Raw genomic sequence first — 14,225 nt, 5'->3', positions numbered from 1 at the left:
ATTTATTTATAATTGTATATATAATTACACTTTCAATTAAAATTATATATTGATGATTGTATAACTAGGAATGTAAATAAAAATAAAAGCGTGTTATTAAAAGTAAATGTCTATGTCATTTAAATTGTCAATATTGTCATGTTATCATGTGCCAAAGTTGGTGCTAGAATTTTTGAAAAATAATTGTTTAGCTTTCGATCGCAGCTATAATTTATACAATTTCGAAAGTTTACAAGCTGTAATTATATGAAAAGCATACAAAATGAACATTAATACCAAGCAGAATAACTTAGTAAGTACGATATAAAATTGCGTTATTAAATTTCATAGGGAAAGACTTGCGAAACAATTTTTAATTTAATTTTATTTTCCAGAAAAAAATTAAATCACTTTGTTATTTAACACTGGGTGGCTCCTTATCATACCAATTTATATATTATAAGAAAGATTTTAATGGGTACTATGAGAATGTGCTACAACCTTTGAGTCAACGGGTCGACCCAGAGTTAGCTCATAAAATAGGAGTCACTGCAATTAAATATGGAATATTTCCATACGAATCTTCAGAGGATCCGAAAGTTTTAGTAAGTATCCTTCACAATATTTTCTTTACAGTTAGTTCAGAATTAATAATTCTTATTTGCATATTATTTAATAATGTAAAGCATTATACATATACAATGAGGTGGAAGAAAAAAAATCGGTAGGATAAACCATGTAATATTTTAAATGCATTGAATTAAAAATGTAGCATATTATTTTTAAAACTAGCATTTAGCTCATTTAATATTCATTGATAACCTTTGCTCATTAAACATCGTTATCTGTAAAGAATTCCAAGAATGAAAAGGATTCTACCTTTAATTTAATTATCATGACAAATGAGCTAAGAACAAAGTTTGCACATTTAATTTTTTTTCTGTGCCTGTATTAATAATATTTATTGGCATAATAATAAGACTCCTGAAACTAAATTTTTTTAGAAATTTGTCAATATAATTTTTTTTACTTTCAGAAAACCAAATTTCTGAATTATGATCTGAGTAATCCCATTGGCATAGCAGCTGGTTTTGATAAGCATGGTGATGCTGTAGTTGGACTAAGAAAGATAGGTTTTTCCATTGTAGAAATTGGTTCTATTACTCCCGAACCACAACCAGGAAATGCTAAGCCTAGAGTCTTTAGGTTACCGGAAGATAATGCTGTCATAAATAGATATGGATTTAATAGTGAAGGCCACAATAAAGTGTATAAGAAGATAGAAAGCATAGATAAGGCTCTATTAGATAAAGGTCTTCTCGGAATTAATTTGGGAAAGAATAAACTTTCGGAAGATGCTATCCATGATTATACTACTGGTGTAAATAAATTCCACAAAGTAGCTGACTATTTCGTTATTAATATAAGCAGGTAAATAACAAACACACTAAACATACAAAATAATTAACTGTGAATAGTAAATAATGTATTTTTACAAATTTCAGTCCCAATACTCCTGGTTTAAGATCTTTGCAAAGTAAGGAAGAGCTACAGAAACTCTTATCAGCAGTTAACAAAACAAGAGACTCATTACAAAGTGATAGAAATCCACCATTGCTGCTAAAACTAGCACCTGATCTTAGTATTGAGGAAACTAAAGAAATTGTTTCCATAATAACTAAAAAGGAAACACAAGTTGATGGACTTATAATCTCTAATACCACAATAGATAGATCTGGTCTTGTTAATCAAGAATATTCAAATGAGGCTGGTGGCCTTAGTGGCAAGCCATTGAAGGATAAATCTACTGAGATGATTAAAACTATGTATAAGCTGACTAAAGGTACATTATTTTATATTCAAGTATATTAAATCTAGCAAATCTTGAGTAAAGATCCAAGGTTTAATGGTTGTGGTAAAAAAAATCCGTATTTTGTTACCCTGTAAATATACAACCTTCTTATAATTACAAGTTACTAGTGTCAATGTTTATTAGCCCACTTTTAAAAGCATAAGGAACTCATATGTAACTACATAATTAATTTTAATATATTCATATTTATTTATTACAGGAAAAATACCTATAATAGGTGTTGGAGGTGTTTTTAGTGGTGAAGATGCATATGAAAAGATACTAGCTGGGGCCAGTGCTGTCCAAATATATACAGCCTTAATATACCATGGACCATCTGTTGTAACAAAGATTAAGAAAGAACTGGCAGATCTGTTAACCCGAGATGGGTACAATAGTGTAAATGAAGCGGTGGGGAGAGGAGTAAAATGATTAATACTTTCTAATAATGAACAAAACTTTAATAAAATAGCATATAATATGTTAATAATATATCATTTTATATTTTTCATAATGGTTATATTTGCTGTTTATTTTTTTCTGCATCCCCTGAAATAAAACCAAATTGGTTATAATAATTTTTATATTACAAAGAAATATTTATAACTTTATTATAATAAGAACAGGAGACATTACTCATATTTCAGTCCCGTGATTTAAAATTTATGATAGGTTAATTAATTTACATCTTGGAATAGTAGAAGATCCGAAGCTAAGTCGAACTGGACCGAGCTGATAATAGAATGAAACTCATTTTATAACGAAATTAGTACATTGGGTAATACATTAAAAATGGGTTTGCTAAAAAAATCCTGGACAGGATAATTTTAATTATTTTTTGAATTTTCATTTTGCAGACAACCCTATATCAACGTGTTCACAATAAAACAGCGCTTCTACTGATATACAATTTTATCTATTATCATCATGAGTGAAAGTAGTTGCCACGAAATACCTGTTTATACCTGACAACCCAGTAGTTCGTCCACGTAAATAATAGGCAACCCAAAGCCTGCACATTCTGTATGTTTTTAACATTCACTCAGAATAGAATTTTCTTATTATCTTGATGTTGCAAAATTTAATTTTCAATTAAATTTTAATTTTTCAAAAAATAATTAAAATTATCCTGTCTAGGATTTTTTTAGCAAACCCATTTTTAATGTATTACCCAATGTACTAATTTCATTATAAAATGAGTTTCATTCTATTATCAGCTCGGTCCAGTTCGATTTAGCTTCGGATCTTAGACCAGAAGGTATATGCATAGTATGTAACTCAAATGCATATTATAGTTTTATCAAGTATTATAATTTTTACCTTCAATTTTGCAGTTAGGAAGTTGTGATTTTAGATATTGCTTGCATTCCTCAAAATTCCCAACACTCTCTAGACCAAATAATATAAGAGTCTGAAGTTTACTCAAAGATTTTAACTCCTTAACTCCTGAATCGGTGACATTAGCACATTTAGAAACTTGGACAAATGAAAGTGTTTCTCTTCCATAGGCTAATCCCTTCATTGCTCTGTCATCGATATATTTGTTTTCATGTAAAGTAATTTTTTGTAACATTGTACAGCCACCTGAAGTAAAAATTCTCTTTAATTTCAAACATCTAATTATATATGATCAATATGCGTGCTTTATAAATACTTACTTAGATGCGGGAATCCATAATGAGATATAGATGATTTTGTCCCATCAATTTCTAGTACCTTAGGTACACTGTCTTTTTCGGAGGGCAATAAGTTGTAGTCTGCCAGAGTTATACCATTAGCCCAGACCACTTTTCCGCCATTACGCAGAACCCATTCGGCACAAGCTCTGTCCGGTCCCACTAGCTTTATACGGTCCGGATCCGGCTTATTGAACATCATATTTACATATTCCCAAAATGACCGGGTTTGTACACGCCATGGCTTATTTGTTATAAGCCGATGCGCACTAATCACCTGTTTTTAAAAAATAACAATTATACTACGTAAATTGGGAATATTCACTCTTCTACACTGAATCTTACAAGTTCTAATAACTATATTTACATGTTTCGTAGCGAACATTTTATTTTGCTCCGCTGGCCGGCTCAGAACATTTATATTGTTTTGGACGCCGTGTTCCCTATATTAAGTGTATCATCTATGACGCCGTGCCCTTGCACGCCGTGCAAGGTTATGTTATGGCCAAAGAGAATATAATCACTACGTTTTAAGAGACGGGACTCCCATACAAGCCAATAGAATCAATCTACAAGGCATTCTATTACCAACTTAAAAACAGCATATACATCAAATGACTAGTGTACCAACCTAACCTAATGAAACAAATAGCGCTGGGCTATGCGCGGTCGATAGATATCGATAAAACTATAGCAATAATATCAGGTATCGGTAATGGTTTCTTTTGGTAATGTTTAAAATTAGGCTGTCAGCCCACATTGAAGTCCAACGTTGTATTATGTTTAAATTGCTAAATCAATTAATATTAAGAATACAAGGTTGAACAAAATGTGGACACAAAATAAAACAATTACTTAAAAAAATATTTTATAGCACTCTGTGACCTAAACCCGCATTTTAGCTACGCATTTCTATGTCCAAAGTAGCCGATTTTTACACCATACGAATATTAATACACTACCCTCACAGTTGTAAAAAATAAACATAGCTATGAACGTTTCATACTTTTAAATGCCATTTAAAAATTAAAAGTGAGTAATGAGTATTTTGTTTACAGCTATAATTATTTTAATATTTTATTTTGGACGTATTTATAAATGTTTTTGCAATTGTGTACATACTAAGCTATAGCATCACTATAAGACTAACTATTGGGCTTTATCGAATTTTATTGTTTGTTTTGACTGTGTATTTTCGCTACACACAATAGTAGGAGATATTTAAATTAGGAATCATTATCAAAATTAGCCATAATACTACTCCAGTAGAATCTCGACTAAGCGACCTATTTGTTGTCGTATTTGTGGCATTCGGATTATCGGAAACTTGGATAATTGAGTTTATGAAGAAAAGCTATTTAAACCGATTTAGGAAGGTGATGTTTTTCGGCTATATGTTTGTTACGTGTGTATTTTTCATTCTTTGGCAAACTCAAACGACTTCATTAATTTTGATACATAATGTGTCGTTGGATTCGTCTTAATTGTGGCGATAACATAGGTTATATTTTTAGCAATCGGGTTTTTGTTTTTTATAGTAACTATTTTGTTGCGATTTGGCGACTTTCCGGAATTTAAATGCACATGTCACAAAAAATATGGCTGATCTGTAAGAGTTATTACAAAGTTACTTGTTCACGTTTCACAATCCGAATAATCGTGAATATTTATAACTGAGGTCCGGATAATCGATTTTCTACTGTATCACTAGTATTAGTTATGTATTAGTACATTATGTGATTGCTTATCATATGTTTCTTTAATACGTTTAGGTGGAGTTCCCATTATAAGTCATTGGTCTAGACGCCTGTATGTAGCCTAAATGGCTTGATAGATTTCGACGTACGTGTGGTGTTAGATTTGTCTTTATCACAAGAGCAGAATAATTACTAAATTTTCAAAATTTGTATGGTTTTGGTTGTGTCACATTTTTCTTGCTTTTTTAGTTCATAATTTTTAGTTTCAATCATTTATAAGTTTCAAAATAATTCTCATATTTTTTCATATTTCTTCACAAGTTTAAGCGGGTTTATGTCACACGAGCTATAAAATAGTATACGATACTTGTGACAAAAGTAGCCTATTATCTGCACGGCGTTTAGCACCCTCGCTGCGCTCGGGCGCTAACTTCACGCCGTGCAAAAATAAGCTACTTTGGCCACGCGTATCGTAATGTACTATTTTATCTTCTATTTATGTAAAAAGAGAAACAAGTAATTTAATTTAAAAAAACAAAATCCCGACTGTACTAAAAAGGTCGAAGTAGAATTTCTAAAAACGATGAAATATGAGTTACATTTTTTTTACCCAGAAAGCCAACTACAAAGTATCATAGTAGATAGATACGTAGGTAGTATCAAGCAGATGCTTGAAAATCAAAACATGTTCAAAAAACCTTTCAAAAGAATATATGTGTAAATTTTCCGCACTCTAAGTTCAGAGGTTTCGGATGTGCGTTGATATCTAGCACATTGTAATAGCCATTTAGTCAGTCTGTCCTTCCGTCTGTCACAGGGCTCTATCTCTGGAACCGTAATAGACAGATTAGCTCTCAGATTAATTGATGGTACTGCAGACTTCTTAAGCCGTTTTTTTCTTATTAAAGAACTTGTCTTTAAAATGATCACCGCATACATATTTCAAAAAATGGAGCTTTTCAATAGGAGCATATATTAAGTCTTCTTTTCCCACAAACTTAACCCATTGTCGGCATCTGAAAATATATTAAAATACTATCACGACCCAAGTTATCGACATTGTTATTGTGACATAGTACAACACTACTACAAAACACGAATAAATATGAATTTTAGCAAAATCGGGTTTGCAATTCTTGCTTACCTATAAATTATTGATGAAAAGGTATATTATATTTAAATCAATGCTTACCGGGACCATGAAGTTATAGGTAAATATGGAGGCCAGACTTAGAACAAAATCTTGAGGCAAATACCTACGTATCTCCATCCCGCTTTCTGTGGGCCGACCTCTCTTTCTAGTGTGGACTATAGTATTGCTATCTTCTTCTTTAAATCTCCTAGAAAATTCTTAGAATTAGTCACCACACTAGCCTAACCAGAAGTTAAACACTGTCAAATAATTTACCTTTAAATAAATACTTGAACTATGATTAGTTCAATTGAAAATCCCAAAATCGTAGGTCACGTATGCATATCTGGGTTGGCAATTCAACGAATTATAATCCCATTTCTTAAGGATTCGGTAATGTGGCAACATTGGCCCTATGTGCCAAAATAAATCGTGCAATATGGCGGTTGTTTACTTTTCGGTTCATAGCTTGGTTTGAGATTTTTCGCGTTAAACATTGTTATAGTTAATAAAAATGGTGCAAAGTTGTGTTGTGAGTGGTTGCGATAGTACGTGGTGTCCAAATGGTGATATAAAATTTCACGCGTAAGTGTTTAAACCCTGATTTCTGACATCGAATCATTGTAAACATATTTCTTTGTATTTTCACATAATTTCCTCCTAAATCGATTAACCAGTGTTTGCAAAATAATTGTAAAAGATAACTATGTCAAGATCAAATACATTTACATTGAATTTCATTGATTTTTTGGAAGTTAATTTATTTTGTTTACATGACGAAGTATTGCAGTAGTGTGACCATAATGAGGATATATCTGGGACTTTCCGTAGACCGTAGGACCTTAACAGTTTTAACTAATTATCTAGGTTACTTAGTTATTGCATACACTCTTCTCCATTCTTAAGGCAGACTATTTTTTTAGATAATATTGAATTTATTATATAATAAGGAGCTCGTGGCTAAGTAATACCAGCCACACGGGTCGATCCATCAGGTTAAGCTACGCTTGCCGATGTTCGTCCGTGGATGGGTGACCATGACCATCTTTACATACCGAGAATCCTCCGGGCCTCAGCAAGCACGTTAAGCCGTTGGTCTCGGGCTCCCGGCTGTCTGTAAATCGTGGATCTTTGCCAGTCATTACGGGTCGTTAGAAGCCCAAAAGTCTAACAACCAGTCTTATCAAGGGGCATCGTATTATCCAGTTACTGGGTTGTGGAGATCAGATAGGCATTCGCTCCATGCAATTCAGCTGCATCCGGTTAGACTGGAAGCCGACCCCAAGATAGTTGGGTAAAGGCTAGGCAGATTGATTGATATATTATTATAACTATTTATATTACTTTTTATTAAATTTTTATTTATAACTATTCTGATATGTTAATAAGTTAACATTAAAACCATAAATATGTTATTTTTTAGATTTCCTCAAAATGATACTCGAAAAAAATTGTGGCTATCCATTGTACCATTGAAAATGAAGTTCTATAAAAGCGCAAGGATTTGCAATTTGCATTTTCAAGAAACAGATTATGATTTAAAAACAAGACGATTAAAATCAACAGCAGTTCCTACTATATTATTAAATCAACAAATAATATCACCAGTCAAGGTAAAAATGTCACTTAATTTAATTACCTATATTACATATACATTTATAAAGTATTTATAAATAATGGTAGTTCAAATATAATTATGACAAAAGGCAACATTTTGTAAAATACATAATCATATTATAATTTTCAGACATCAAGTACATTACATGAAGAGTCTATGGTGCCAACAGCTGCTTTGGCTGTACCAAGCACTAGTTCTACTATTTATAAAAGTAATTCTCCACATAAGGAAATGGGAGTTAAAAGTGCTGGCTGCAATGTTGAAGACCATTTCAGTAAAATACAGTGTCGGGAAGTTCTTGGAAATATAAGCAATCTTAACAAGTTAACTGTAAGTTTCCCTTTCCTTTACTTATACATAAGTATTTAGAAATAATGGTAGTTCAAGTTTAATGATGACAAGGCAACATTTTGTAAAATACATAACCATATTATAATTTTCAGACAGCAAGTACATTACATGAAGAGTATATGGTGCAAACAGCTGCTCTGGCTGTACCAAGCACTAGTTCTACTATTTATAAAAGTAATTCTCCACATAAGGAAATGGGAGTTAAACGTGCTGGCTGCAATGTTGAAGACCATATCAGTAAAATAGTGTCGGGAAGTTCTTGGCATGGCATAAGCAATCTTAACAAGTTAACTGTAAGTTCTCTTTCCTTTACTTAATATTAAATACATACCATTTATATGTATTACATAATATATTATTATGAATCGTTTTAAATACTACATATACCTAAACTCGTTAATGCCGACTGCGATGTGGTAACCGTCACTATAACAATAAGCATGAAGCTCCTTTTTTGACGGTTAATTCTGCCTACTCATGAAGTCGTTTCTTCATGTTTACTGTATCATTTGTTTTTGCTAATGGATAGGCCCCTATGTGTTTGGCGCGTCAGTCCTCCTTACTCATGAAGGGTTGCTCTTTTAAATAAATATACGAGTATTACAAAGTTGAAGAGCAAATATTTTTTATTTTATTTGAAAAGTTATAATAATTTTCTAATCCGACATTATTTGTCGGAGAAGTTTTTTTGCCAACTGAATTCTTTAGGGAGATAGAACATGCTGTGACTTTTAGGAGTGGAGCAATACCGCATTGCACCGCTACTATAGCCCTATAACCGCGCGGCACAACTATTATTTATTAAATATTTAAATAAAACAATCAACTGGATTATAAACATATAGTGCTGATTTCACAAAGTTTTCTTGTTTTCTTAGGTCAGCAGCAGTGAAGACCACGTTCCTGCGATGATTTGTAGGGGCGTACAAGCGAAAATAAAATCTAATAAAGAAAAAATACTTCAGAGAAAAACTAAAATTCTGAAGCAGAAAGTGACGCGTCAAACTCAAACTATCAACATCCCAACAGGAAGAGCAATATTTACTGTCTGCTGGACGCTGCACATATGCTAAAACTCGCTAGAAATGTGTTGGCCGATTTTGAAATTAAGTCAAATACCGGCGATATATCGTTTGAATTTATACGAAAATTACACGAAATACAAAGCAAAGAGGGGTTAAAATTTGCCAATAAATTAAGCGCTTTACATATTGATTATAAAAACAAAAAAATGAATGTTAGGCTTGCTGCGCAAGTACTTAGTTCATCAGTTGCTGATGCAATCGATTTTTTTAGGGTTAGTGGTCATCCCGACTTTAAAAATAGCAAAGCGACTACAGAGTTCTTGCACATGATCGATAGAGTGTTTGATCTTATGAATTCTAGGTCTCCCTTCGGAAAAGGTTCTAAGTCTCCCCTGTCGGTGAAAAACAAATGTTATTGGGAACCAATATTTAATGATACTGAATCGTATCTAAAATCCTTAACAATAAATGGTAGAGGTATTTTAAACCACCCTAGAAAAACTTTTCTACTGGGTTTTTTAATGAACATACATAGTTTCTCATTACTTGTTAATGATTTGTGTACACTGGAGCAAAATCCAATTAAATATTTGTTAACTTTCAAGTGTTCACAAGACAATTTAGAAATATTTTTTTCATGCATTAGGGCTCGCGGTCGGGCACAAGATAACCCGTGTCCTCTCGAGTTCAGCTATATAATGAGAAAGATGTTGTTCAGACATTCTATTCAACCGAGTATCAATGCCAACTGCGTAGAAAATGGCTTTGAGACTTCACACATCTTCGATTTCAATAAACCGAAAAGTTTGTTTCTACCTCGGGATGAACCTGACTATCAAGAAGATGTTGAAAATGTGTTTCAAAATTTAGACGCATTTCATACTAGTCCATACCAGGAAAATATTTTATATTATATAACTGGTTACATTGTAAAACAAATTTTTACCCGCGTTTCTTGTGAACATTGTTATAATGCTTTAGTAACACTTAAAAATCCGCCAACAGATCATTCATATTCTTTGATTATAAATAAATTTAATTCATTTACGTCATTTGTGAACCGAGGCAAAATTTATTTTCCTTCGGTAGCAGCTTACAAAATTGTAAAATATTGTGACAAAATTTTTCAACGAGCTAAATTGATGGGCCAACTTGGAGAAAATAACATAGAAAACAAATTAATCAATGTCGTATCACAATATTTTACTCCTCTGTTGCAGGAAATGTTTAACCATCCGATCACGGACTCCATTCAATGTAATGATTTGCATGAAACTAAGATAGTTAAACAATTAGCTCATTCGTTTTTTTTAATGCGTATACGTGCTCACTTAAAGAGCCACAAAGAAAATATTTTCCGAGATTTACGTGGTAAGAGACAGAAACTACACAGAACAATCATATTTAGTCATTTATAATAAATAAAAAAATATATAATATATGATTTTAATTTGGAAAGTGTTTTTGTTTTTTTTTTATATATTGCCGTTCCTATTATATTCCCGTATAATATATATACGTAATATTAAAAATAGCACACGAGTTAAAAAAACACCTTAACACCCTCCTTACCACTCCTGCTCCTTAACACTGACTAACCCAGAAATTTGTAAAAAAAATAGCTGTTTATTATGTTACATTATTCAACAAAATTAACGAAACATCCGGTTTCTTTTTCGCAATTTCTGGGTTGGTCTCTTAGTACCAGTTGTTGTAAAATGATGTGTACAATGATGTCTATTTCTCGCGCCCGCACAGATCTCAGTCATTCATTTCGTATTGCCGCGGTAACTAAACCTATGTCCTGGTCATGATCTATTTCCGCGAAAAATTCTGTCCATGTCGACCCAGCACTTTCTGCGTGATTAGACTAATGACAAACAGCCAAATTTACAAACCCAGAAACACCTAAACTTTCACACTTTAACAAACAGCTTCTTTCATAATTTACTATATGCATGCATAATTATCATGATCTATATTATAATCTTTAGGGGCTCGGTCTTAGTAATAATGAGATGTAGATAATTATATAAATATTATTGTAAACCTATAAATGGACAGCAACAATTATAGCGATGTCCTGGAAAAAATAAATAAAGGTTACCCTACTTAGACAGAGAGGGTCTGCCCACAGAGAGCGAGATGGTGATACATAGGTTTTGCTTCAAGTAGGTATTCGAAGTGTGTTCTCCATATTTACCTATAACTTCATGACCGGGACTCATCCAATGGAAATTTTGCCATAAACTTCCCTTTTAGAGTCTATTCGTTTAGCACGATCTCCACAAATTTCACAGGTCACAAACCGATTTTTCGGAGGCATTATGTAAAACAATTAATTGTTCGTCCTGAACTTAGCAAATTAAGCACGAATAACTATTAGAAAACTTTATCTTTAAGTTTAAAAAAATTGACACTTGTTCATACACTCAAACTCAAATAACATAGCTGTCAAGTGTCAAGTGTCATGGCGGATAAAAGAAGGAGAAACCATACTGTGCGAGTGAGATAGATATGTCCGTCATTAATTACCTTGCAAACTCCATAGAACTTTTTTTTTGTTCGAAGTTTCGCCAGCCCTGGTTATGGATTGCAGACACATTCTCCCTAAGCTTCAAGATAAATTAGAACCCGTTCAATTAGGTTTTGGATGTAAGGGAGGATGTGAAGCTGCGGTACACAGTCTTAGAAGTTATATGCTTAACGATAAAAAAGTGTGGTACTTAAGGTGGACGTAAAAAACGTGTTTAATTCTGTTAGACGTGATGTAAATACATCATTGCGAATACATTGGCAGAAGCTAATCAAATTATTCCTCAAATTTACCCTTTTTTATGGCAAGCTTACGGTTCACCTTCTAATTTAATTTTTCGGGATAATTTAATTCTTTCTTCTGTAGGTTGTCAACAGGGTGATCCACTTGGCCCTGCAATTTTTAGTTTATCTATACAACCTATAATTTCGGCACTAAATTCAAAATTTAATCTGTGGTATTTAGACGACGGTACACTTGGAGGCGAAGCAATGACAGTTTTAGACGATTTAAAATTTCTAATTCAAAATTTTCAAAATTTAGGTTTAGATTTAAATTTTTCTAAATGTGAGCTTTATATACCAGACTCTTTTCTCGATTTGGAAAAACAAAATATTATTAACAAATTTAAAACTTTGGCTCCAAATATTCAACTTTTAAATAAAGAGTCTCTTCGCCTTTTGGGTTCACCTGTATTATAAGAGTCTATACCGTTTTTTCTTGATGAACAAATTTCCAGTTCTGAAAATATTTCTTCACGACTTAGCAAAATTAATTCACATGTGGCTTATCATATTATCCGGTTTTGCTAATTTGTTCCAAAATTCACATATTTTTTGAGATGTTCCCCAATTTGGAAACATACGTCTCACCTATTTTTAATAGATTCCTTAATTCAGGATTGTTTAGTTAAAATTCTAAATTGCTCTTTAAATGAAAATTCCTGGTGCCAAGCTTCTTTGCCAATTCGGTATGGGGTATTGGTCTTGGTATTAGGAAAATTTCTTCTATTGCATTGCCAGCTTTTTTGTCTTCTGCACACAGTACAAAATTATTATTTCAGAAACTAACTCTTTCCTCTTTAGGTCTTTCGGAAATATCTTACTGTGCAGAAGCCAAGGAATCTTGGTTAGCAGTTTGTTCTGGCGAATCACTTCCGGAATCCTTAAGTTCTCAAAGGCAATGGGACGAGCCACTCTGTAAACATGTTCATTCTGAGCTTTTAAATAAAAGTCAAAATCCAGTCGAGCGAGCTCGTCTCCTTGCAGTTTCTGATCGAGAATCGGGATATTGGTTGCAAGCACTTCCCTCTGCTAATTTAGGAACGCTTTTGGACAATACTTCTTTTTCTACAGCAGTGGGCCTTCGACTAGGTACTTTTTTAAATCATCCACATTGTTGCCCTTGTGGAGCTCAAGTCGACCGTTTGGGCCTCCACGGCCTGTCTTGTCAACGCAGCGCCGGTCGTCTATCACGCCACGCGGCTTTAAATGACGTTATCCGGAGGGCTCTTGTCACTGCTAACGTATCGGCTCAATTAGAGCCGAATGGTTTAGTACGTAGTGATGGCAAGAAGCCTGATGGTTAAACCCTTATTCCCTGGAAGAATGGAAGGTGTCTGGTGTGGGACGCTACTTGCGTGGACACACTGGCACCTTCTCATATTCACATATCTTCCAGGGCAGCCGGTGTCGTGGCGACCGACGCTGAAATTCGCAAGTTGCAGAAATATGCAGATCTTATTAAAGACTACATATTTCTGCCATTTGGTGTTGAAACATTGGGGCCATGGGGTTCCAACGCTAGATTATTTTTTAAGTATCTGTCCAAACGGTTGATAGAGTCAACGAATGACCAGAGAGCTGGCACATACCTCGGACAGCGAATTAGCCTCGCTATCCAACGAGGGAATGTTGCCAGCATTCTGGGAACTCATCCCAGGGACAGCAATTTAGATGTAGCTTTTTATATTTAATTTAAAATAAAGTTATATTATTTCATTATTTTTTTTATTACTTTAATTTATTTTAGTTAAAACATTTAAGTGTGTAAATGTCAAAAATAAAAATATAATTATGTTGATAATAAATTACATTTGTTGAATCTTGACATTGTCATTATAAATATCGAAGTGACATTGACATTTATTGTACAAGTGTTGTGGCGCTCTAAGATGTTAAGATTTCAAGCTTTAAGAAGGAAAAGTACCTGTATATTTTCACATTTAAATATAATAAATTAAATAAATAAATACATATAATAAAATAAGTTTCTTAAACCTACATAAATAACACAGTATTTTTGAAAAATAAATACATTAATCATCAATCATGTCATCATAAACTTGACAGATGACATC

At 33.0% G+C, this 14,225-nt stretch overlaps 3 protein-coding genes across 3 annotated transcripts; 2 read left to right on the top strand and 1 right to left on the bottom strand.

The window, feature by feature from the left end:
• The first annotated feature begins 7 nt into the window (after nucleotides 1-7).
• On the top strand, nucleotides 8-2,351 carry Dhod (dihydroorotate dehydrogenase 2). Its single transcript, XM_073076574.1, has 5 exons — nucleotides 8-292; nucleotides 375-584; nucleotides 1,016-1,410; nucleotides 1,485-1,822; nucleotides 2,052-2,351. The coding sequence occupies exons 1-5, from the start codon at nucleotides 263-265 to the stop codon at nucleotides 2,261-2,263; spliced, it is 1,185 nt and encodes a 394-aa protein (XP_072932675.1). The 5' UTR covers nucleotides 8-262; the 3' UTR covers nucleotides 2,264-2,351.
• On the bottom strand, nucleotides 2,271-4,025 carry LOC140744883 (ATP synthase subunit s, mitochondrial). Its single transcript, XM_073076578.1, has 4 exons — nucleotides 3,875-4,025; nucleotides 3,490-3,784; nucleotides 3,152-3,415; nucleotides 2,271-2,380 (listed from the first exon to the last, which is right to left on the bottom strand). Exons 1-4 carry the CDS (start codon nucleotides 3,890-3,892, stop codon nucleotides 2,349-2,351), a joined length of 609 nt encoding a protein of 202 aa, XP_072932679.1. The 5' UTR covers nucleotides 3,893-4,025; the 3' UTR covers nucleotides 2,271-2,348.
• Nucleotides 4,026-6,402: 2,377 nt separating this feature from the next.
• LOC140744881 (uncharacterized) lies at nucleotides 6,403-9,685 on the top strand. Its single transcript, XM_073076576.1, has 5 exons — nucleotides 6,403-6,921; nucleotides 7,760-7,949; nucleotides 8,084-8,284; nucleotides 8,398-8,598; nucleotides 9,184-9,685. The coding sequence occupies exons 1-5, from the start codon at nucleotides 6,851-6,853 to the stop codon at nucleotides 9,376-9,378; spliced, it is 858 nt and encodes a 285-aa protein (XP_072932677.1). The 5' UTR covers nucleotides 6,403-6,850; the 3' UTR covers nucleotides 9,379-9,685.
• The last annotated feature ends 4,540 nt before the right edge of the window (nucleotides 9,686-14,225 follow it).

This window comes from Epargyreus clarus, unplaced genomic scaffold (genome assembly GCF_041222505.1).
Source record: "Epargyreus clarus isolate Ecla_fem2 unplaced genomic scaffold, WU_Ecla_fem_2.2 ptg000009l, whole genome shotgun sequence".
In the NCBI taxonomy this organism is placed as follows: domain Eukaryota; kingdom Metazoa; phylum Arthropoda; class Insecta; order Lepidoptera; family Hesperiidae; genus Epargyreus; species Epargyreus clarus.
This window is presented reverse-complemented; position numbering and strand designations above follow the sequence as displayed.